The following is a 25744-nucleotide window of genomic DNA, read 5'->3' as shown; positions in this document are numbered from 1 at the left end:
CCTTCAAAAAGGAATAAAGTGAAAACTAATCTTTATAAACACCAAATTCTCAGTGGACCCTCAACAATAAAGATGCCAAGGAAATCAAAATACGCAACTCTCAAGCCAAAGGCATAAGGCATCAAAGCCTGATGTTTGTCCCCCGCCTTACTAGCTGAACTACCTATTCTGGTACAGTTTATTTCCCAACAATTTTACCAATTTCCTTTCCTGTTTCAGCTCCTGCAAGTCCTTGGAAAGCTCCACACAGATCTGGGCTAGAAGGTCTTCTGCTATGACTTCCCGTTGGCCTGCAAAGTCATTCAGCTCTTTCACCACTTGAAGGAAAGCATGGTATTGACAAAACCTACAAAGAAAAGACAATTATTTAAACTTATCCTGTAACAAAGAACACTGTCCTCCTCCTCCTCAAAACAAGAAAGAACTTCCAGGACATTTACATTAATGAAAATGAAGTGTAGTCCTTCACAGTTCAGTGAAGATAGAGGTGATAAGAACAAGCATGGAGAGAAGAAAAGGCGTAAGGACAACCCTGATATCCATAAAATTTGGAGTTAGTTTAGTAAAGAGACAATTTGGGAGGGAGAACATGTACATTTTTTAAAGCATGGAAATGTAGAAAAAGAAAAAAGGACTTGTTTTCTTCCTTTACCAATGAATGATTCCTTCTTAATGAGACAGTGGTTCTTCTGAATATACTGCTAACAAAAATAGCTATGTGTATGCATGGAAACTGATGCAAAAACATGTAATTTTTTAGCTGGGCACTTGCTTAGATGATTTAAAAAGCAATTAAACCAGTTTATTGAAGATCCACCACTAACTGCTCTTAGCCATGATGGTTACATCTCTTCAGAAAAAAGGCTACTACAGAACAACCACAGAATATTAGTTGCTGGGTAGCAGAACTATTTTTGGACTGTTTTTATTTCCTCATTCTCTGCTGGAGACAGAATACAATTTTGTTTGCCCTTCTTGTGTTCATAAATGTATTGACCTCCCACAAAGATACTAACTGCACCTAAACTAACTTCCCTATATTGACGGTCCAAACTGAATGTAGCTATTATATTTATGTCTATGTTTCTTATATTAAAAAAAAACCACACACCTATGGGTAAAGTCTGTACCCAATTTATTAAGATGATGAAGATTTGACGCAGGATTTTAGTTTTTATGCAAAGTTTTGTAACTTTCCTGGATGCATCTTTTAGAATTATGTAAGCACTATATTCTAGGTATTTCTTTTTCTTCGCTATTTTAAAACTCATATTAAACCATCAGAACATGGGCATACATACTAAGTACAATCAATAACGAAAGCAGTCGTCAGTGATAAATCGGAATTGCAAGATTAATAATTAAAGCATATCAATTGAGAGAGAGAAATTACTTCCTGGAGCAAGAAATCCATTTCCTGGATATGTGGACTAGACTGCTGACTGCTGCTCAGTCAGTCCAATAAGATTAACCAATGCTAAATTTCACTGAGTGACTGGAATGGTGAGTCCCACAGGTCTTCATTCATATTTATAAACCTCAGAATCAAGTATGTTAAGTCATGTGGTTTATGTTGCAATGTTCCCTTTCATCATCTGTCTTCCTGCTGATGCTCATATTAGTTCTGCAAAGTGGATGCAACTTTGGATCACATGTGCTGCTGCTTCCTAGGCATTCCTTTGACAACTGCTGCTGTGTACAATTTGCAGAGTCATCTTGGCCATGTCTTGCTAAGCTCAAGTTTAAAAACAGACAAGATTTGTCTGCTTGAAGTATGTACAGCACTGGGTTCGTTGCAGTTAAACTCATATGCTCACTGCTTACTTTGTGTCTGGATCTTCTCGAGACGTCCTCTTGGGAAGATGCTTTTTCACAAGATTTCTGCAAAGGAGATAACGTGCACAACATACAATATTAACCCGAAATGGAACCAAGAGTGAACTCATACCTACACTGTAAAAAGGTACACTGCCTCATTCAAACATAATTACACGTCAATATTAGACTTTTAAGCAGCTTCAGGCTGTTGGATTTTGTTAGATGGAAATGTTAATATACCAGCCTGGATAAAATTATTCTTATTTAATAGGACTTTTCCTACTTTCTCTACATTTCATCTATCTCAAGTCACATACTGTATGAGATAGCCAGTCTACTTGAGCTAAACTACATAAGTTCTTGGATTCTTTTCTTTCCCTAAAACCGAATCCAAGCATTTGTCAGCCCCATTGCCACCCCCACTCCCTCATACCTACCTCAGCTGCTTCGCATATGCCTGCTCAATTTCAGTCCGCTCTTTCACAAATTTGACGTATCTGTCCATCAGGTCCAGGCCCCACTGGGTGTGGCGCTCAATCCTGTCAAATTGATCCTGAAGAAGGGGAAGAGGGGAGAAGGTGATTCAATGCAGCTGAAAACCCACAGACTTTTTCTGTGACCCAAATAGACTGGGTCACAAAGGCATGGCACAAAAGGGTGACCAAGCTATGCCGGCAGGGATTCACTAAAAGAATTAAAGAAAAGCAATAACCAAACATGAAAATATCTGAAACACTATGTTTCTCAAACATGCAAATATCTGAAACACAGAAACACTATGGTCTCAAACAACCAGACTTTATGCAGAGGCTTGAGTCAAGAACTTGGCTTTTTAGGTCAAGGGTTGCACTCAGCCTCTGAGTGACAAGCCAGGAACTGTACCCATGAATGTAATCAGGTCTAGACAAAAACCAATCTTCAATACATGTATAATTCGCAGTTCTAATCATTTCTCCCACATGTATTCAACCATTTTGTCATGTCCCATAAAAACAACAATCTGGTGGAAACCTTTGCAGTTCTAGCCAGACTCTTATCATATTGCAGTATGGCTGTGGAAACTAGTCTCTAATTAATGTAAGACAAAATCCACTTGAAGCTCTACGCTCAAAACCTAATTCCTAGTTGCTCTCTAGGCCTGGTGGGTTGGAAATAGGGGGAAGGCGGGTCATTCTACTCATTATGCAACTCACATCAGCACAATTCAAGCTGACATTGCAAATTCTTCCTTGTCTTTCATGCTACTAAACATCTAAGCAAGGGCCCAGGGTTTTGGCAGTCTCAACTTTTTATACCAAATAGTATTTAAGAAACAATACACTACATTCCTATGTATCCTCCCACCCCATGATATTAACCAGAAATCAGAACTTTTGTGAGTTTTACAACTCACAAGAATTTTTACAACTCACAAGAATGTGGCTGGCAGACATTAAAGTCCAACCTTTTTGTACTCACTAATGTACACTTCATCTCCTCAGATTTTTCAAATCACTGATGGCAATGTGACAGAATTACTATCTCAAGAGAGTTCTGATCTATTAAACTTTAGCAAGTTCAAAGCAGACAGTTCTCTAAAGTAATATGCCTGTCTCATAAAGAATAAAGAGTTCAGTTTTTAATTTAGTTGGAGGAATACTGGACATAGAACTTCTGAGCTAGAAGTGATATACAAAATGAACACTATCTCTGCAGCAGTATAAATAGGAGACATTCCTTCTCCATTTTTTGTTTACTAATTACTTCCAAACATGAGAATGTTAAATCTAAAATGAAAGAAACACTGTAGATTTATCAACAGATGATGAGCCCAACTAAAATGGAAAACAACTAGATCAGGACTTTTAAATCTGACAATGATTATGTGCCATCAAGCCCCTGTTAATCTTAAAAACCACCCTGATTTTCTCCTGGATGATCTGTCCTCAACCTGGTCCTCAGAGTCTTTCAACACTGCACACATTGTGACACCAATGGAATCCATCCACCTTGCTGTTGGTCATTCACTTGGTCTCCTTCTTTTCATGTGACCTTTTAAAACTGGAAAATTAATATAGGAGAAAGCCATAAATATGGGCTTCAAACTCTCCAACTAAATAGGTTTGTGAGAAGAAACAAAGATATATTGCAAAATGCTTATGATCTACAAATGTGTTAAAAGAACGGACATGATTTAATGTGCAAACCAGCAAAAAACTATGCACTCTGAATTCAAGTACTCTAATTACTAAGTAATCTGAATCACTAAAATCCTTGAACCACAATGGCTATTTTTATAAGAACAATTAGCATTTATGTACTACCAAAAATATTTTGCCTCTATTAACTAATTCATCCCTGATTAATTCCACTAGAATTTCCGTAAAAACTATCACAACAGCAAGCTGCTACCTATGAGATCTAGACAGAGTCACTTCCCAACTCTATGATACATTTTCTAACCAGAGATATCAATGCAAATATCTAGGCAGAATTACTCCTTTATTCTCCAGGAATGTTTTAATATGATATTGTTTAGACACAGATCATTTGATAAGCAGAGTTTGACCTAGCTGTAAGAAATGTAAATTCATATTTTAATATAAGTGAATATTCAGGCACAGTGGTGAAATCCACTTACCTTCGCTACCAGTTCGGGAATGGGAGCGTGCGCACTTCTTCGCAGATGGTAAAAAAAGAGATATAATGATGTCCCGGCGGGTGGGTGGAGCCTCCCGCCGCCGCCACTGATTTGGTGAGCCGGATACAACCAGGGTGGGGGGGATGGGGTGGGATTTTACTGCTGCTTAGGCATTGAAACTGAAAAGGGAGGAGTGTAGAATAGAATAGAATAGAATTTTTTATTGGCCAAGTGTGATTGGACACACAAGGAATTTATCTTGGTGCATATGCTCTCAGTGTACATAAAAGAAAAGATACCTTCATCAAGGTACAACACTTACAACACTTAATGATAGTCATAGGGTACAAATTTAACACTTAATGATAGTCATAGGCTACAATGAAGCAATCAGGAAACAATCAATTATAGTATAAATTGTAAGGATACAAGCAACAAAGTTACAGTCATAAGTGGAAGGAGATGGGTGATGGGAACGATGAGAAGATTAATAGTAGTGCAGATTTAGTAAATAGTTTGACAGTGTTGAGGGAGTTGTTTAGCAGAGTGATGGCATTCGGGGAAAAACTGTTCTTGTGTCTAGTTGTTCTGGTGTGCAGTGCTCTATAGCGTTGTTTTGAGGGGAGTTGAAACAGTTTGTGTCCAGGATGTGACGGATCTGTAAATATTTTCATAGCCCTCTTTTTGATTCGTGCAGTATACAGGTGTAAAAATATGAATTCCACCCTCTCACCTCCAACACATTCTGTTACATCTCATTCATAAGCCACCTCAATAAATCAAGGAACTCTAAGTGAAAATCTCGGTGGGAAGATCTAAAATGAAGGTGCAGCCATCCTTCTTCAAATTGGTTTCCTTTTCACATCCAAAAGCAATGTGGGAAGGATGTGAAGGGAGATAGCATAGGCATAGAACGTTGTCCCCTTACCCTGTCTCTTCTCCACATTTTGGGTCCTTATCAATTGAACAGGGATGGCTCCAATTCCTTCTTTGGCATTATGTTCAGCCCAGCATACAGCAATTCTAGACCAAAGCCTGCAAGTGATGCCCATATGACAGGTAGCCCAAATGCTCTGAGGTACCTGCAATGAGTAGTCTTTAGAGTGGAAGAAGGCCCAAGAATGCCAATCACTGAGGGAAAAGCATGCCTTTAATTACTAATACGGAAGCTGCATCTGCTGGGGAACAGATTTTTACTAATGCTGATTGAGTAAACCATCCTGAAGCCAGCACTTGGGTTGAATAGGAATGTTTTTTCTGAACTCTGGAGTCCAGCGAAGTCAGCTAGCAATCTTTCACTTCCTTTACTTGGCACCCTATTTTAAGACAACTACTTGCAGCTGGAGAATGTTTAAGGAAGATTTCTAACAAGTTCTCTTTCCATCCTGAATGCATAAAACAAACCACTGTTTGAAAACGTCTTTGAAAATAAGGATGCATTGTGTTCCGATATTAAAAGTTTATTACTTTGGAACATAGCTAGTAATTACAGCATCATGAGTGAGAAGCCCAGATCCTGCATTTGGACTCCGGACTCTTTTGGGTAACTCAACTTTCACTGAACAATGATAGCAAAAGTTCTTCGCTTCGTTTGAATGATTGTTATTGTCAGGTTCAAAAAACTGCATTTCTGAGCAGTTTCCTTTATTGTTCCTCATCTACAGATGAGATGGGTGGCACATAAATCAGATAGACAGGCAGGGAGAAATCTTGCTACTAAAACAACTACTTGCATCATTACAGATACATTCTGAAAACCTCTAGGGAGGGGCTGATTTGACCCTATTTCTGCCAACCAAACATTGCTTTGTCTTGGTCAGCTGGAATGCAGCTCCTCCCTCCTGGGAATCCAGGATACATTCCGCCACAGGTATAAAGTATACATAGCAAATGATCTTCTTTCTTGAAGCTGGGAGATGCACAAACTCTATGCAGGGCAGTCACTGAGAAAAGGAGCTGCCTCCTGGATGCTTCCTTTCTCCCCACATGAATATCCTCAGTATATGCTATCACCTTCCTCTAGATTAGGCAAAGACAGGTAAGGAGATGTATGTGTCTCAAGGTTATGTAGCAGCAGCAACACTTCTCCTGGCTGTCATCTAATGCCATTTTGGGAGGGAAAAGGGGCGTTGGTTCTTACCTGACACGCACCTTCTTGTTAAGTGGAGACAGCAGCCAGGAATGGGTTACACTCGTCTGTTCAGATTGATGGGCTGAGTCTGACAAAGCTGTTAAGTCCTGCCTCTGTTTCCAGCTTTTGGCGAAGACGATGAAGCAGACTTGATGCATCAAGGGAAAAAAGGAAAGGTAAATAGACAATGCAGACCAGACCAAACGGGGTGGGGCTGGCTGCTGTCTCCACTCAACGAGAAGGTGCATGTCAGGTAAGAACCAACACACCTTCTCCATATTGGTGGAGACAGCAGCCAGGAACGGGACATACCAAAGCCCAATGTCTCTACTACATAAAAACTTGTTGTAAGACCCTGTGCCCAAAAGCCTCCTCAGCAGAAGCAAATCTGTCTAATTTGTAATGCTTCACAAAGGACGAAGGGGTAGTCCACGTAGCCGCCCTGTAGATCTCTTGCAATGACACCTATGTCACCCAGGCTGCCAATGTCGCCGCACTGTGAGTCGAGTGTGCTGTCACACGAACAGGGTTCGGAAGGGATTGCAGATCATAGGCCTTGGCGATCATTTGACGTAGCCACCTGCCACTGGTAGAGGACGTCACCTTGGTACCTAAAGAAAGTGGGATAAAGGAGACCAACAATGACTCCATTCTGCATATGTCAGCAGTCCTCTTCAGATACACATGGAAAGCTTGGCGAACATCCAAAGAATGCCAATGACGTTCCAATGGGTGGGCCGGGTTAGGGCAAAAGTCTGGTAACACTACCTCTTGCATCCTGTGAAAAGACTATTAAATTTAGGCACAAAAGATGGATCTAACCGGAGAACTACATGATCCGCGTGAAACACACAAAGATCCTTCCGAATAGAGAGGGCTGCAAGCTCCGAGATCCGCCGTGCAGAAGTAATCGCTACCAAAACAGCAACCTTGCATGGCAATAAGCGTAAATTGGCCTCATATAACGGCTCATAAGGGGCTCCTGTGAGCGAATTTAAAACAATGGAAAGGTCCCAGATGGGATACTGATGCACCATAGGAGGACACAAATTAGTGGCCTCCTTCAAAAATCGCCAAATCACTGGATCCTGTAATAAAGAAGGATAATGCCTCGCAGTCAACACCGTAGCAAGAGCCGCCACTTGCCTCCTGAGAGTATTGGGAGAGAGCCCCTTATCTAGTTCGTCTTGTAAAAACTCCAGGACCTGGGATACAGAAGCCTGAAGGGGCAGAATTCGAACCCGGTCGCTCCAAGAACAAAAGACCTGCCAAGTGGCAAAATAAATGCGTTCCATAGAGGGCCTTCGGGAAGCCTGAATGGTCCAGATGACCCTGGAGGAGAGGTTGTCTTCCCTCAGGGCGCGCCGCTCAATGCTAGGTGGTCAGTTGAATCCAATGGGGGTCCGGATGGCGAACCAAGGCCTCCTTGGCCAGTGAGGTGCCAGAAGGATGACTTCCACCTGCTCTTCGAGAATTTTGCGCACTACCTTTGCCAGAAGAGGTAGAGGCGGAAAAGTGTAGAGAAGACCCTTCGGCCATGGACTGCGGACAGCATCCACTTCTTCCGCCTGGGGAGTCGGAAACCTCATGAAAAAACATGGCAGATGTGCGTTCACCTGGGTCGCAAAAAGATCCACCTCTGGAATGCCAGAGCACATTGTCATGTCCCTGAAGACTGCTGGATTCAGGAGCCACTCCAAGTGATCGATGGCTTGGCGGCTAAACCAATCCACCTACACATTGGAGGTCCCGGAGATGTGTTCCACCATCAAAGAGCGGAGATACCACTCTGCCCAAAGGCCCAATCTTCTGGCCTCCAACATCAGGGCCCAGGACCTGGTGCCTCCCTGCCGATTTACATGCGCCTTATGGCGACATTGTCTGTGAGCACTAAAACGTGCTCGCCTGAGATTGTTCCCTGAAAGTGACGGAGCGCCAGATACACTGCCCGCAACTCCAGCCAATTGATATTCTGACATTGTTCGTGGGTAGTCCACTTGCCCTGAGCCAAGTTCGACTTGAAATGTGCTCCCCAGCGGGAGAGGCTGACATCCATCGTAATAACCAGCCGCTGAGGGTTGTGGAACAGATAGCCTTTGGCAATTGCAAGCGATCGCCATCAGTCGAGTGATCTGAGGATGTCCTGGAGAATGTGGACCCTGGTTGATGAACAGACTCTACCTGCCTTCTGGAACAGCAAAAGAAACCATTGAAGGTCCCTAGATGTAATCGGGCCCATGGGGTGATGGAAATGGCTGAGATCATCTTCCCCAGAAGCTGCGAGAGCAGGAAGAGGGAGACCTTACATTCCCGTTGGATCTTAGCGACTAAGTCCCTCAAACTATCCTGACGTTCCTGGGACAAATACACCCTGCCTTCAACGGAATCAATTACCGAGCCAAAGAAAGACCAAAGGGCGAAGCTCTGTATTGGTAATGAATACCATCGCCGATGAGCAGGAAAAATCGGAATACGTAAGTATGCTTCGGTAATATCAATAGAAGTGAGGAAGTCGCCCTTCCTGACCCTGTCTAAAATAGATCGAAGAGACTGCATTTTGAACCGTTTGTCCTCTGAAGCACCTGATCTGCCCGTCTATCCTCAGGTCTCAAAACCTCTTCAGGTTGACCCAGCATAGTAGCACCAGCGAACGATGCGATTGATTGAAGAGTCAACGGTGGGGGTCTGCAGCACCGACGCTAAGTTGGGACCCACATTATAATGTCCCTTCATCATCGAAAACCTCTAGATCCTTGCACTCTATATCCTCCAGCAGGGAGTGATGGCTGGCAAAGGAGTCGACTGGCAATGGTGGATCCACATAAGACTGGCCGTCATCCAAGTCAGGGTCAACCGGTTGGTCAGATATTACCTGGCCAGGAGGATGAAAACTGGCCGAAACGCTAAGCTGTATGGCATTATCGATAATGGTGTGCAGGTTCTCAGGACACATAAAATTGTGTCTTCCCCGAGGCCGACTTAAGTCCAGCATCACAGGAACCGATCTCTGAGGATCAATGGCTTGGCCCAGCGGAACATCGCTGTGTGGCACTGGTGCGGGGGATAACGAAGAGCCCCCCACAAACCCATAGTAGAGATGGGTAATGGATCTCCCTGTGTTAAAATTTGGTCCGGGGAAACCGCATGCTGAGATATACGATCCTGCCTAGCAGAAATAGACCGATCAGCCTGTGATGAAGCAACAGCCTTCCTACAGATTTTACGAAGAGCAAGGTCCCGCCTCTGTTTGTTTGTTTGTTTGTTTGTTTATTTATTTTTCACATTTTTATACCGCCCTTCTCTGAAGACTAGTGGCTGCCTTAGAGGTGGACTTGTGATGGCTAGAAGTAGCACGGGATTTGGGAGCTCTCTTAATTAACCGGCTGCTTCTCTCCACAGTCACGTGGCTTGAACCACTGGCCATCGGGGGTGAGACGGGTCTCCAAGGAGAATCAAGAGTCCCTGGCCCTCTTCGATTTAGATAATGCCGTAGGCATCTTGTCAACAAACACACCATCGAATAAGGGCACTAAGCAGTAAAGGCAGGACTGCCGATGTCAGTAAGCAATTATGCGCCACGTTGGTAGAAAAAAGGCGTGAATTCAAATGGGCGGCTGAGCTGTCAAAATGTTGGGGGCAGTCGACAGGGAGCACGAAACTCCTCTTAATGTAAAATCGCCACTGTGTCGTGTCCCACTCCTCCGCTGACGGCCGGGTCAGGGAAATCCAAATCAGGCGTGCCTCTGCAGCTCTGCCAAAGTCCTAGCAAAGTCCTCAGGGCAGGCAGGAGACCAGAAAGTGACTTCAGCAAGATATGTTTAGACTTTGCCTGACTCAGAGAATGCCAGAAAGCAGGTCCTTTATATAGGCCATGGGGTGTGGCTCCATGACTCAGCACTTATCCAGGCCTGCTCCTCCCTTCCTTCTGTTGCCTCCGTCTATCAAGTCTTCTGACGCGAGGGTCATTCCAGTCTGCAGCTGTTGGCAATTGACCTCCCTCAGGCTCACATGCTGTGGAGGAGGGGGAGGGGTCTAGTTGCTCCATTTGCCTGGGCATGGAGCCAGAGCTGGGGGCTGGAGATACTTCCTCCTCTTCAGCCTGTCTGGGCATGGAGCCAGGGCTGGGGCCGGGAGGCATACTAGGACATTCCTCCGTGTTCGGAAGCAGATAAGAAGGCCCCGGCTGTGGTGAGATCGGACGAGACACAACACACTGCCACTTCTTTTGCTCAGCCGTGACCCACAGTAGTCTCACTAGGGATAAAGCAGACCAGGATAAACCCCTGGTCAGCGATTAGATTGGAGCATGAAGCTCCTATTGCAACAATGTGCCGTGGCAATGGAGAAAAGGGGCGCGAATTCAAACAGGTGGCTGAGCTGTCAAACGGCTATGAGCCAAAATGGCAGGCGCAGTCAGTAGGGAGCACAAAACTCCTCTCAATGTAAAAACCACCGCAGCCGCTTCTTTCACTCTGTCTGATATGTGAGGAGTGGATTCAGGGCTATGGCCACAGATGCAGGCCGAAAGAGAGCACCAAGGCTCTGGTTGTAAAGAAAGGTGTTGGGTGGGAAATTCCTCTTCTCTTAAAATGCCGCCCAACAAGCCCTTGCAATAAACTCCTAAGGCTAATAGCCGACTCCTTGCTGGCCTCGGGAGCACGGAGCTCCACTATCTTGCGGGAGTGCTTGACTCCACCGAGGGGTCCCGGATTGCCTGCTAATCAACAGAACACTAAATGAGCTCTAAAGGAGCTAGGATGGCAGCTGAGAGGTCCCTGGCAAAGACCAGAGCCGAAGCTCCAGACTGCAGGGACTTTGAATGCAAAACTAAGGTCTTTTGGCAAACTCACAATCCAGAAATTCAAAGTCCAGAAATCAATCAGGAAGGATAAGTCCAGTAGAAATAGAATAGCGAGTCCAGGAATGGAGGAGAAATTCTCGATGCTTCTGTCCAGTCTGACGGACTGAGTCTAAAGCTAGATCTCCTAGCCTCAGAGGTGGGACAACAGCTTTGTCAGACTCAGTCCATCAATCTGAACAGACAAGTGTAACCCATTCCTGGCTGCTGTCTCCACCAATACAGAAAACCAACATTATGATCATTCCAGAACAATGTTTCAAAAGAGACATGAAAAACGAAGAAATACAGTTAATCCTTGATTTATGAAAATAATTGAGCTCAAAATTTCTGTTGCTAAGTGAGACGTGTTAAGTGAGTTTTGATCCATTTTACAACCTTTCTTGACATATTTGTTAAGTGAATCACTGCAGTTGTTAAGTTAGTAAGATGGTTATCTTTCCTATTGACTTTGCTTTGAAGGCCACAAAAGGTGATCACATGACTCTGGGACACTCCAATTGTGATAAATAGGAGTCAATTGCCAAGCGCTCAAATTTTGATCACGTGATTGTGGAGATGCTGTAAGGCTCGTATGTGTGAAAATCATAAGTCACTTTTTTCAATGCTGTTGTAACTTCAAATGGTCACTAAATGAACTGCTGTAAGTCAAGGACTACCTGTATTGCATCCAACAAGAGGAAAAATCTTAGCAATCGCTAAAATGAATGGTTCTAGCTTCATGCTGTTTCACTGAATCACTTAGCTTTCCCAAAGTCTGGTGATTTGATGATGAGTCAGGCTACAACTTCCAACCCTCTGCAACCAGTATTGCAATCAGCCATGCTGGCTAGGAAAAATGGAAATGTAGTCCCAAAACTTTGGAAAATACAGCAGTGGGGACTTTTTTTAGATCTTGGCTGCATCTATATGCAAATGTAAAAAAATCCCATAAACTAACAGCAGATTTATATAATGGAGTTCATTATAAAAAGTCATTTAAAACATACTTTAAAATATGGACTTTACCACTTGCTATAAGGTACAGACAATATGCTAAATTTCTCAATAACATTCACTAGTGTAAAGAACATTGTATCTTGTTTCACTGATTTTTTTCATTGAAACGTTTAAACAAGGATGTGATCTGCGTTATCACAGGGCTTCTTGTAGGGCTTCCTACAAAAAGCAGGCCATTTTGAAGGACAGGAGACATGCTTTCTATTTAATCCTCTAGCCTTCCCAATTTGATGTTTTCCAAATGTGTAGGATGACAGCAGCTAACGATTTAAGGGAACTAGAAGTTTTATGCACTGAAGGCACTCATCTGGGAATCTATGTGCAAATACACAGACAGGACTACAATTAGGTTATGCTTATTGTTATTACATATATCATTTTAAGAGGATGGAAAGAGAAAGCAACAGGCTGTGGCACACATAATTCTTCTGAAGGGTGGTTCTGGACTCATCACCTCAACTGGGGACAATTCCAACTGACACTACTTACTAGAGATATGGAAAGATTTTTGTCTCCACTAGTATGTGCTTCCTAAATAATGTAAATTAACCATCAACAAACTGAGTAGCATTTAAGAAAATATTTTTTCTGACAGTCTTCTTTTTTGCTTTTTGTTTGATCAGCTGCTACACTCTTAAGAGCTGATGAAACAATCAGTAATCAGAGGTTTACAATCTCTAGTCTCTCAGCAGTAATTAAAAGCCATCAAGGTTTTTTTTAATGCAACTGCCAGTCCTGAAATTGCTTTAAAAAAAACCTATGTGAAGATATCTAACAAAATGTAGAAAAGAACCATTCTCTTCACATTTCCTTCAACAGATAGGTCTCAGAGTTTTAGAGATATGATAGATTTAATCTGTAGTCAGACATCTAGCAAATCAATTTCAGATGGAAACCTTGGATCACTGCCAATTCATTTTATAGGATTATTTTTTAGCCAAAGGAAATTTTGTACCATGGATTCCAATGTAGATTTTAAGACATAATTTCAAAATCATTCTGATAGTTTATTTGTCAAACACCAAGAGATAAGTTTGGAACCTACCATCACCTTATCCATATCAGATTTTACACATTCATCCCCAATAATGTTGAAGAGTTAACACTGTTAATTTCACTTCGATGCAGAGCTAAACATGGAGGATTTGCAACCTGCCATTCAGAAACAGAGAAAGAGAAAAATGGCAATGGGAAGAAGCAGGCAAATAATTTTATGGTAAAGACTCTAAAGTTTAAAGGTGGAAAGCAGAAATTCAAAGAATTTGGGTAAGTTTTGTACTGATATGTAGATTGGAAGACCATTAGATCTGTTGAAATTACAGTTCCCATAATCTCTGCCATTATGGGAGTTGTTTCCTTCAGATTTAGAAGACTCCAGGTTGGGATTAAAGTTTTTATGTAGTTTTCTCAAGAGATAGCTAAAAGCTCTTTCATTTGTCTGCAAAAGAGAACTCTGAAAAATACTTCAAATGCCTTTTTGTTTAAAACTTGAAAATGTTATAAGAGAGTCTTAGCCTTAAGAGGCTTTACTCACATTCAGTACTGATGAGTCAATACACAAAAGTAAATATTTTTCTGATTACTTCAAGAATTGAACTAATTAGTTCAAGAATTGGATGTTTATTGGATGTAGTTTTTTCTTGGCTCTAAGCTTTTTGGGAAGTCTGCTATCTCGAGGTTGCTTACAGGGGTTTTGAGGTATTTCTTTGGATTCTAAGAGAACTCTTACTCCTACTCCACTTCCCATGAGCTTCCAAGATAGGAATTCCCTTGGTTCATAGAATAACCTAGTTTTTAGCCCCTGAACTCAGTTCAATGTAGTTCAATTTTTTTAATATTCTGTAAGTGGAGGTCAAAGCAGCTCAACAATTCTCCATCAATATATAATGCAGGGATAAAGGAAGAAGGAAGGGAGAATAAGATTGACCACAAGATTTATAACTTCGCTTTTCAAATGGTACTACTTTTAGACCACTATCCAAATATTAGCAATATGAATATATCAGTCAAACTGCCAACACCACTCCAAAAATATGTTCAGATATTCAGAAATGCACTGTACTTTCTGTTCCACAATTTATCTTTAAAAATAAGGTAAAAGGGTTTGTGAATTATGCTCACGGCAATCAAATCCATCCAAACTCTCTGTCACTACCACTCCAGTGCAAATCAGAATTGTTTTATTTTAATGAATAGTCAGATACTTGTGTTTAAATTGTCTTGATAATTCAAGCACATATCATCTACTTTCTAAATCCTAATGAAAAGAGATTCTCCAAACTGCTTTAAAACAAGAAGGAACAAAAATCAGCAAAAAAAGCTAATAACTGCAAGAGGATATAATCTAATTTCACAGAAGTAAAGTAGATTCTGATTTACTCGATCATTTTCAGACATCAAAATAGAAGTGACAATATATTTAGAACACAAACCTTTATGCTACCATTTTTTTAAAAAAAAAATCCAGATCTCGGGTTTAAAAGACGTGAAATTAAGCTGTCGCCTGAGCAGAATCAATACCTGAATTTTAAAGTATTTTCTTTCCCAAGGCACGCAAAATGCATGGCCAATTTCTTAGTCTAAAAGATATGAAGAACAGTTGCAGGAATTGGATATGTCTAGTCTAGTGAAAGAAGGACCTGGCGAGACAGTGTACCAATATTTGACTGGTGCCACAAAGAAGAGGGGTCAACCTAATTTCCAAAGCACTAGAAGGCAAGACAAGAAACAATGGATAGAAATTAAAAAAGGAGAGAAGCAACCTAGAATTAAGGAGAAATTTTCTAACAGAACAATAAACCAGTGGACCAGCTTGTCTTCAGAAGTTGTGGGTGCTCCATCAATGGGGGCTTTTAAGAAGAGACTGGATAGCCATTTGTCTGCAATGGTATAGGGCCTCCTGCTTGAGTAGGGGGGTTACACTAGAAGACCTCCAAGGTCCCTTCTGATTCTGTTATTCAGAATCAGAATAATAGAAACACTTCTATTTCTCTTGGCTGTGGAATCTAATTACTAAAGACTTAAAGAGAGAAATGTGAATTTTAGCTCATGCAAAGTGTGTTTGTGATAATGAGATGTGCCTCAAAACAGTAATTACTGCATTTTAAAGCAACCAGTTTGTCTAATGAGAAGTATCGTTTCACCCATACATATCATTGGCTCATACACAAATGGAATTATTCAAATATAACAGCTATGTTTGGAGAGAAGGTATGTCATCTAGCTTATTTTTTATTTTTTTCTAATAGTCTCTGCTTTCTTAGAAAAAAAAAATCACAAGAGCACTAAAAGAGGCCCCGATGTGTCTCACTGGCTCCTTTTCCCTCAGGGATTCAATAGAATAGAATTCAATAGAATAGAATTAGTGAAAGAGAGAATCTTGTATATACAAATGTAGGCTTATGGGGGGGGGGAAATTATATGGTAACACAGAAAAACATTTCAAAATGAGCTTGTTCTTTACTAAGAAATCTGTGTCAAATTTCCTTTGTTCCAATCAATGAATTCAAAATCTCTCTATTAATGATTGACAGGTGAATTTTAACACATTTCAGATATGCTCGCCTAAAATATGTCTTTTGGACTTCCTAAACAGAAAGTATGTTTTTTTTATTTATTTATTTACATTTATATCCCGCCCTTCTCTGAAGACTCAGGGCGGCTTACATTGTGTAAGGCAATAGTCTCATCCTATTTGTATATTTATATACAAAGTCAACTTATTGCCCCCCCAACAATCTTGGTCCTCATTTTACCTACCTTATAAAGCAGTGGTTCCCAACCAGTGTGCCGCGGCACTAAGGGGTGCCGTGAGATCTTTTGAGGGTGCCGGGAACTTTTGAGCTACGGAGATTTTAAATATCTATTTCCTTATAAGGGTGCCGGGAACTTTTGAAAGGCTTTCCAAGGGTGCCTCAAACAAGAAAAGGTTGTGCCTCAAACAAGAAAAGGTTGGGAACCACTGTTATAAAGGATGGAAGGCTGAGTCAACCTTGGGCCTGGTGGGACTCGAGCCTGCAGTAATTGCAAGCAGCTGTGTTTAATAACAGGCTGTCTTACAGCCTGAGCCACACCGCGTTTAGGATTGTTCCCTCATATTATTATTAATTAGCCTTTTGCCATTTCATTTCTACTTCAAATACTCTGCTAAAGATCCAGAAACTTTACCATTCTCATTTATTAAAAGGACACCAAGTGAGACAAAGCTGATCCTACATATTAGAGAAGCAGAGATTTTCTTGAACTCATTGCATTTCTGTTTGTAGGCTGTTTTCCCAAATGCCTGAGAAACACAATCTGTTATGTTACTAATGAAACAAACAAGCAAACTAATGTTCAGTGGGGATCACAGCACTGTGTCCAACCTTGGCAACTTTAAGACCTGTGGACTTTAACTCCCCAAATTCCTCAAGCAACACTGTGTGTTGGCACTCTTTCCCTCATCTAAATTGATGGATAGACCTACATTTCATGTAGTTGAGAACAGCTGATCTTCACTCACTTCCCCACCCTTGCCGACTTCAGGCGCTCTTCCTCAGTATTAGGTAAAGAGGTGTGGAGGGAATATGTTTGCTGTGGAATGCAAGCAGGGCCTTTTCTATATGTGCTAATGAATAAATCTTAGTTTGTGATACTCTATATGCAAATAAGGCAGGACAATAATGAACAAACTTAGTTGATTTCATTATATTGTTGTCTGGCCTGGGCAAACTCTGTAAGAAATATGGCATGTACATTGATCACAGTCTTCCCTCAGCTGGTATTCTCTAGACCAGAGGTCTCCAAACTTGGTCCCTTTAAGACTTGTGGACTTCAACTCCCAGAGTTCCTCAGCCAGCTTTGCTGGGAGTTGAAGTCCACAAGTCTTAAAGGGACCAAGGTTGGAGACCCCTGCTCTAGCCGGTAAGACATGAATTCCCAGCAAGCATTATTAATGTGATTAAATAGTCAGGCTCTCTAGGAATTCTGGGAGTGGGAGTGCAATCTCCCTGAAGGGCTCAAATCCTGGGAAGCTCCAATTCAATATCTCAAGGGGATTCTCCCTTGGCACATTTTCAGTACCTCTGGATTTTCAGTAGGCCTAGAACCAAATCTGAACAGATCTGGAAAAGTTCTATCTGGGACTTCACAATGCACTTAAAATGATTTTTAAGATCTCCTGAAATTTCTCAATGGTTGTTTTCTTAAAGGCCATTAGCAATCTTGCCTCTTTATTAACAATTTTTTTCTGCTTGCAAAAAAAGAAGCCCCGAGAACCTTTGAGTTCTCTGTTCATTTCTCTGTATCTTGCAGCTATGTTAACAAAACTCATTTCAGAACCTCTTTCAGCTAGCAAAGTTGCTGCAAAGATTCCTGTGGCCCAGATTCTGCTATTGCGACATCTCCTTTCTTCTGGATGGATTGCCATTTCCTAGCAACAAATGAATCAATATACCAATAATCAGATTAAGTCTTTCTCTCAATGCTGTCAGTGTCACCAATGTGTAAGTAGGAATCTTCCTTCACCACACTCTGAAACACTGCTAAGTCACATCTACATCCACCCTTCTTCAGGGTGGGCAAGGACAAGGAAGCCAAGTCTTTGACTGACTTGAGGACTCGCAGGGGAACATGACAGATGCTCTTACCTCTTGGGGTTAGGAAATGAAAACCAGATGGTGTTTTGTCCAATTGCAGAAGAGGCTTTCCAGGCTATCTCTCTGGCAAGGCTTTTAAAACACAGAATTATATCACTATTGCACAACAGAAAATAAAAAAGGACATATAGCTTCCAGCCACGGCATTTCTTCAGCAGACACTGGAAATAAATCAGCATGGAAGCCCTTTTTATGCTGACGTATTTTCACATCTGTGGTGGAACTGCCTCATCCAGTAAGTATCCAGAAGAGAAAATGTAAAAAGTCAATACTTGCATATGCGCTCTCTATTCTTTTAAAGATTATCTAATTTCTTTCTTTTTAATATTTATTGTTTTATCATAAAAAATAAAATACAAAACAGTAAAGCAAGCCAACGAAATGAAACAAAACAAAAGCACAGATTTAACCCTAACAACAACAACAAAGAAAAAAATAGGTAAAAGTGATCAATTAAATTTAACATGTAGGATCCATCCTGGCTGGATGCTGAAAGAAAAGAAAAAACAGTAAATTTTCCTCTATCTGCTTTCTTAAGTGATCCAAAGTACTGAAATTAATTGCAAAAAGCAACAAACTTCTCACACTGGTAGATGGACAAAACCATGTTGGCTGGGAATTATCTTTTCCAACAAGGCAAAATGAGGAATCCATTGTTTTCCAATTGCTGTTAGACTGCAACTCCATCATTCCTAATTACTGGCTACAGGCTGATGGGAATTAGGTCCAAAATGTCTGAAAAGACTAAGGTTTCTTATCTATCCATTCGGCTTTAAATCTCTGACAACAGGGATTCTTGACTTTAACTCAGATAAGCCTTTTTAAAATCCTTCATTGCCATTGGTTTACATAAGTTTGTTTTTATAAATGTTGCCCGATTATTCATAAGATCTTAAAATTTTGTCACTCTCCTGATAGGATTTTAAAATTTGAAGGCAGAATTCTTCATTGCACATTCAATTATGATAGCCTGAGTCAAGCACAAGAAATTTCTGGAAGATTTGCCAGTAAGATAATTCCTCATAAAAAATATGAAGCAACAAATCGGTCGGAACACCAAACAATAATTCTTCCATAATGGATAAATATGAAAAAGAAAAATGCATTTGTTTAGTCTACCAGCAAATTATGGCAGGATCTCTATATTTTACTGCAGAGTTCCCAAATTTAGCTCTTAGCTACAAGCAACTATATTGTTTCAGCTCTTCATATCAGGATGTATTATGAGAGTCTATCAGATCCATTCTCCAGTTTATATTTGTAAAGAGGAAAAGTCTGTACGCGGACAAAGTGTGCCAAGATGCACAGTTGAAAATAGCAAGTCAGGGATGTGAGCCAGCTGGGCGCCTGATAGCTTCTGCTCATTGGAGGGTATCAGAGTTGTAAGCACAAAATGATACTTTCAAATATAAAAGCTAAAAAAAATGACTGAAAAACAAACTGTTGCTTCCAAGGATCAGGACATCTGGCAGAAAGGAGAGCCTAGTTGGCTGTCCATTATGGAGTTCTTGGCTGAGAATGAATCTTAAACTAGGATCCTCCCAAAGCTGAGATCCTAAGGGGGGATTACAAAAGGAAATACCAATCTTCCCACTCACAGCAAAGTTGGGAGGGGAAACAACTGGGGGAATGTTTACAGAGAATAAATCCTATTGCAGAGACCTGATAAACAGAACACAGGCTTATTCTGGAGACGAACAGAGACAGCACACAAAGAACACAGGACCCAAACAGACAAGCACATTGCCTCCAAATGTTCAAGCCACACAATCTACAGTTGAAGGAAGTCTTCACCCTCTGGATGAACTAGGAATACTAATCCCTGAATTCCCAGCCAGGATGCCTCATTGATGCTGGAAAATGTACCTAAGGCACAAAGCACGTACTCAATCCTTAAGCATTGGATTTGGCACAAGACAGGAGAGTGCATCGCTGTTACGAGACATGCCAATGCTAGTTCAGGTTCCAATCTAAGCAAACCAGCTGCAAGGTAATAGTTGTTAGGCTCTTGAAATGCTTGTTCTAATAATACAGATGAAAAACAAGGAATACAGCAGTCATTGACTTACAACCGTTTGTTTAGCAACCATTCAAAATTACAACAGCACTGAAAAAGTGATTTATGATTGGCCCTTGCACTTATGGCAATTGCAGCATATCCACAGTCACATAATCAAAATCTGTGCCCTTGGTAATAGATGTATTGTATTTACAACAGTTGCAGCATGCTGGGGTCATGTTATCATCATTTGCAACCTTCCTAGCTGGCTTCCGACGAGCACAGTCAATGGGGGAAGCGGATTTGCTTAACTACCATGTGATTAATCTAAGAACTGCAGTGATTTGTTTAGCAGCAATGGCAAAAAAGGTTGTAATATTGGGCATGATTCACATAACAACCACCCTACTTAGCAATGGAAACTTGGGTCCCAATTATGGTCATAATTGAGGACTACCTGCAGTTGAATGTATTCCACCAGTCCCTGTGAAGCAATATTAAAACAAGAATGGGCCACAACTGGACACAACCTGACAAGTATCAAAAACAAAGCTATATAGTGGCAATCCTTGCCCGCATTCGCAACTGAAGCAAAGGCAAACCTGCAGCAGACAAATTCAGCTATATGATCTCAAGCACTCCCGGAGACCCAGTGTCAAACTAGATTGGAGAAACAGCTTAAGCTCTCTTCCCCATCCATGCACTTTACTTGACACACCCAAATGTCCATGGTCTCAGAATCACTGGATGAAAAGCAATGCACTTTTCCACTTTTAGCTTTTCCAAGCTAAATTTAATAAATTAGCAGTTGTCAGAACCTTCATTTTTCCTTTTTATTTAAACAAGGAAGCATGCTATAAAATATGTATAAGCATTCAAATACTACACTAACACATGACAGGCACTTATATTAATGTTGGGATTTTGGAAAAAAAATATCTGAAATTCCAGCCAAGAAAATTGGGGAGAAAACCTAATCATCCCTTTAATGTGGATATATTTCACAGAGAAAAAATATACATAAAAAGTATGAGGTTTCAACTGCAAACTATACAACTGAATTTGTATATGGAGTTTAACATGCTATGCTATCAAAACTGCAAAAATTCAATCATAGATGACTTTCCCCTCCAATGCAGAATGCTATCCTAGCCATTTTACCCTGTGATTGTCCTACTTAATAAACAGCTAAGCACATTCATTACCTAGGCAAATTAAAATCAAAGGAGTTTTAGAACTTCGATAGCGCCTGCTTCACAACTGCATGAACCAGGAATAGGCATTCTAAATCCCAGGCAACAAATCTGGGCTGCTCTGTTTTCTCTGGTAAAGCAGAATACATCTGCCCCATTTTGTGTTGAGCTACAAGTAATCCTCGACTTAGTACTGTAATTGAGCTTGGTATTACGGTCATAAGTCGTGCCAGTGGCCAAGCAGGTCATCAGGTGACTGATCAAATTTTACAACATTTTTCTACAGCAGTCACTGAGTGAACCCAGCAGTCATTAAGTGAACCCTGTGGTTGTTAAACAAACCCATTGTCCACAATGGGCATTTTTTTGTCAGAAGCCTGAAATAAACACCAGTTTCTGGAAAAAGTGTTACAAATTGTGGTTTTGTGACTGTGGGATGTTGCAAATGGTCACAATTGTGGGCCAGGTGTGAGTGCCCAAAATGCAATCACATGTCTGTACTTAGAGCATAGAGGTAGTCATTGGCACTACAAATCCAGGTTGCTTTGAAGTGACTGATCATAAGTTAAGTGTGAACCCTTGTTTACAGGGTTCAAATGTGGAGGTGTTATAATATGTTAATCTGAACCAAGCAAAACAAATCTGAATTAATACACTGAACCAAGCTAGTTGGATGGACTGGAATAATCACTCAGTGTTACTCCAACCACCTGATGACTCCAAGTGGTAATTGGAAAAGTCCTGTTTAGTATTAACAATACTAAAAACTGTTTTTATCTATTTTCTGTGGGACTATGAGGGTGAGATAGCAATTCTTAGATCCAGCACTATGTTTTGTGTTTATGCTGATTTAGCATACAGCAATAATAGAATTTCTACCGTAACACATGAGAGTTGTTGAGGCACCCATATAAATCAGATTTATGTAAGTCCAAAATCCATAACTCTACTGAACTTGTAAGTACAGATTCTGACTGGATGCTAATTCTTTAATCAATTGCTCTTGATTGAATAACAGGAAACAGAATCTGCAGCCAAACATAAACATTCCTTGCCCCTTTATTAGCAGAAGGAAAACAGAAAAGCACTACAAAAGGTCTGCTTTAATTGCTGTAGTCACAAGAAGATTTTAGAAAAGCTTGTTATTTGTTTGACTTGGACCCCACAGAGATAATTAAGTAGTAGTCCCCCTCCATTGCTCTCAGTTGTAGTAAGAGCAGTTGATTAATACATGCTATAAGGAGCTCCTGGCAAGAATTAAGATCAGCAACACCACCTCCAAGCCAGCATAGCTCTTGGCTTACAAAAACAGCCTATCTAAAATAGACCCTGACCCCAAAGTTGAAATACGATCCAAACCAATGCAGGATACCTTCCTACAGCCTACCTAGCATTCAAGGCCAGTTTCGACACTCTCCAGAAATCTTTTCAAGTCCTTTACTAAATTCCTAAGCTTTTATCTTTATCTGCTTATGCTGTTAACATTACTGCATTTTCTTCATGTGACAAAGGAAGGAGGAAAAGGAGGAGGGAAGAGAGAAAATGAATGAACCAACGTACTTCTGGATAGCCCCTAGGACAGTGATGGCTAACATTTTCCGGACCAAGTGCCCAAAGCGCGTACGTGCCCAAACCCCCAAAATGCGATGTACGTGCGGCCCTCATGCATGTGCCCCACCCCCACACATATATGTGTGGCCCCCGCATGCACCCTGCCCCTGTGCGTGTGCCTCGCCCCGAATGTGTGCACGGCCCCGCTGCACACACCCCCCACCCACGGCCCCCACGCCCTGCATGCATGCTGACCTCCGCACACATCCCGCCCCTCATGCATGTGCGGCAGAGACCCAAAAACCAGCTGGCCGTTGGGGTGTGTGTGCACACATGACTGGGGCGACAGTTTACATGCCCACAGAGAGGGCGCTGCGCGCCACCTCTGGCATGCGTGCCATAGGTTTGCCATCATGGCCCTAGGATTAATAAATTCCTCATAGAGTAGAAAGAAAGTGGCAAAACTATTGTTCTAAATTAAAAGTGATGGTGTGTATTTTTATTCTCACATTCTGTTAAGGTTCCATCCACAGCAGTATTCTTATCAGTGCTTCTCTTTTTCAACTGGGGGAAGGATATGATAATGATTGTGACTTAGTGACTAGCTCAGAATAATTTCAAAGAATATAGTATTCTTTGCAATATGTGTTTTTCAATCATTCCATTAAAAAAAGCTTTAATGTTTAGTAACTGTTTAGTAACATTAAAAGCCTTTTCTAGTTATCTCCTTCCATGTCTCTATTGAAATATGAGATGACATTTAAAATAGTGTTATATTAATATAATTATTTAATGCAGTCTGCAATATACAACGTAAATATAAGATATACACATACTTGGAGTGATGATGTAGCAAAAAAGCACTTTTTCAAGTCAGCAACAATTTTAGGAGCGTAACTGTGTAATGCGATCCCATTTTTCTTCTACTAATGTAGATGTACAACATCATGACATGTGGGATTTTAATATCACATATTGCATGTAGCACTTAGTAGTATTTCACTATTTGAAGGTTGGTCACAAAAATAGAGGAATAAAATAAGGGTATATAAAAATAGCATCCATGGTAAAAGGTAAACAGTATTCTGTCTGGGCTTAGTAATATTAGCAGCTGTTACTGCTCACTTTAAAAGAGCAAAGGAAAGATGTAGCTCTGCAGATTGCATTACTTTTCTGACAATTTGAAAAAAGCTAGTGTTTTCCTATTCAAAAAAAACCCAACACAGTTGGAAGTAGTAGTACTGAGGAAATAGGGTAAATTGAAGGGCCAAAGCCTAGTCCATCAGAGGAGCCTCACAGTCTGTATCAGGCCATGCAGAGGACCCCCAGACAGCGGCATAGGCTGCCCAGAGCCCTGGGTGGCTGGGGGAAACCTGGCCCAGCCTGGTCCACGAGCTCCTGGGGTACCAGTACCCCGCAGCCCAGCCCAGCCCAGCCACATTTCCTTAAGGAGGCGGCCAGTGTACTTAGCTCCTCCTCGAGGCGGCTGCTGCTGCTGTGCTTGTTGTCCTTGGCCAAGTTGCTCATGGTGGGTGAGGGAGGGCAAAGTGTGTGGGTCAGAGGAGGCCCATTCTCTCTCCATGCGAGGAGACCTGGCTTTGTAACCAAAACATCCTCAGTGATAGGATGGGAAACCACCAGGAGAGGTCAGGAGGAGGGGGCAAGGGGATGGCGAAAGGGCGGCAGGGCTTCTGGTGGCCAAGTACTAAGGCAAGACTTGTCTCAGACCCTTCCTCCCTCTCATTCCAATCTCCCTCCTTCCCTTCCTTCCTTCTCATTCCCAACTCCCTCCCTCACCCTTTCCTTCTCTGCTTTTCATTCCCATCACCTCCCTCCCTCCCTCCCTGCTCAGGAGGGGGTGGGGGGAGGGGAGGGGACAAGGAGAGGGGGAAAGACTGGCAGCGCTGCCAGTGGTCGTGCCACCAGCAGCTGTGGCTTTTCTACATGGGGGCAGGGGTGGCCCCAGTGAAAGGGAAGCGTTTGCGTGCTGCGAGGCCAGGCTGGTGAGCAGGCCATTGAGATGCTGGTGGTGGGCAAAGCATTGATCTATAACTTGATGGTGGCCATCTGGGCTGGAACGCGGTCAACCTTAGATGTGCTGGGCTACCCTGGAGCCAGCGAGGGGCCCTGCCCGCTGCTTCGGCCCCACCCCCTGGGCGTGCACACAGGAGGCAGCGAGTGCATAGGGACTGGGGTCCTGGGTGAAAGGGAAGCGCTCAGAATGCAGTCAGCCCGTGGGGCAAGGTCACCAGGGAGGCAAGGCCCCACTCGCTCACCACATCCTTTTCTGTTTCCCTCCCCCAATACTCCCAACAAAGAGTCAGTCAAAGGCCTCCTCTTCTACTTTATTTACATAGATAAATGTCCTGGCCACGTCTACCCACGGGCCTGCCAAGTTTCTGGAGATAAAGAGGAAATTATAGATAAGGCCAGAATTACTCACGAATATATTCTTCCCTCCATTGATACAGTTTGCCCGCGCAAATTCATTGCTTTGTCCAAGACAAAAAACCAGGAAGTCCCGCCTCCTATTTATAGTCTCTGCAGATGTCACTGCATGACCATCATTCCTTGGCTTTATCCCAACGCTTCTTCTGCCAATCACGTCTGCGCAGTCTTGCATCACTCCAAAACTGTTCTTGGGGCGTTGCCAAATCAGAAGAAGGCTCGAGAGAATCAGGCCTTGTCGGCCCCTCCTCCTCCCTTTGAGTGGGTGCCAGGGAGGGAGAGGGCCCAAGAGAAGCAGGGCTTGCCAGGTCTTCTCCCTCACTTTCTGAATCATCCGAGTCCAGGAGTCCAGGTCCAGGAACCTGGATCACAACACATCCTATGCACGCACCCAGGGGGCAGGGCAGGGGTGGTCCCTTTCTGGCTCCAGGGCAATCCTGTAGATCTAAGGCTGCCTGCGTTCCAGCCCAGATGGTCACCATCAAGTTGTA

At 42.0% G+C, this 25744-nt stretch overlaps 1 protein-coding gene across 3 annotated transcripts in view; it reads right to left on the bottom strand.

The window, feature by feature from the left end:
• The window catches only part of TRIP10 (thyroid hormone receptor interactor 10), a 71748-nt gene that overhangs the window by 19892 nt on the left and 26112 nt on the right, over positions 1 to 25744 (bottom strand). For 2 of the 3 annotated variants that reach the window (XM_058173923.1, XM_058173925.1), the window contains exons 2-4: positions 2256 to 2371; positions 1825 to 1881; positions 199 to 346 (exon numbers count right to left, since the gene is read on the bottom strand). In XM_058173923.1, coding sequence (XP_058029906.1) covers positions 199 to 346; positions 1825 to 1881; positions 2256 to 2371 — 321 coding nt within the window. Of the gene's footprint in view, positions 1 to 198; positions 347 to 1824; positions 1882 to 2255; positions 2372 to 6578; positions 6718 to 25744 lie in introns of all 3 variants that reach the window. The other variant, XM_058173924.1, reaches the window with a different exon arrangement.

This window comes from Ahaetulla prasina, chromosome 2, assembly GCF_028640845.1.
Source record: "Ahaetulla prasina isolate Xishuangbanna chromosome 2, ASM2864084v1, whole genome shotgun sequence".
NCBI classification, from domain to species: Eukaryota; Metazoa; Chordata; class Lepidosauria; order Squamata; family Colubridae; genus Ahaetulla; species Ahaetulla prasina.
Note: the sequence above shows the minus strand (reverse complement) of the source record. Positions and strands in the feature narration are given on the sequence as shown.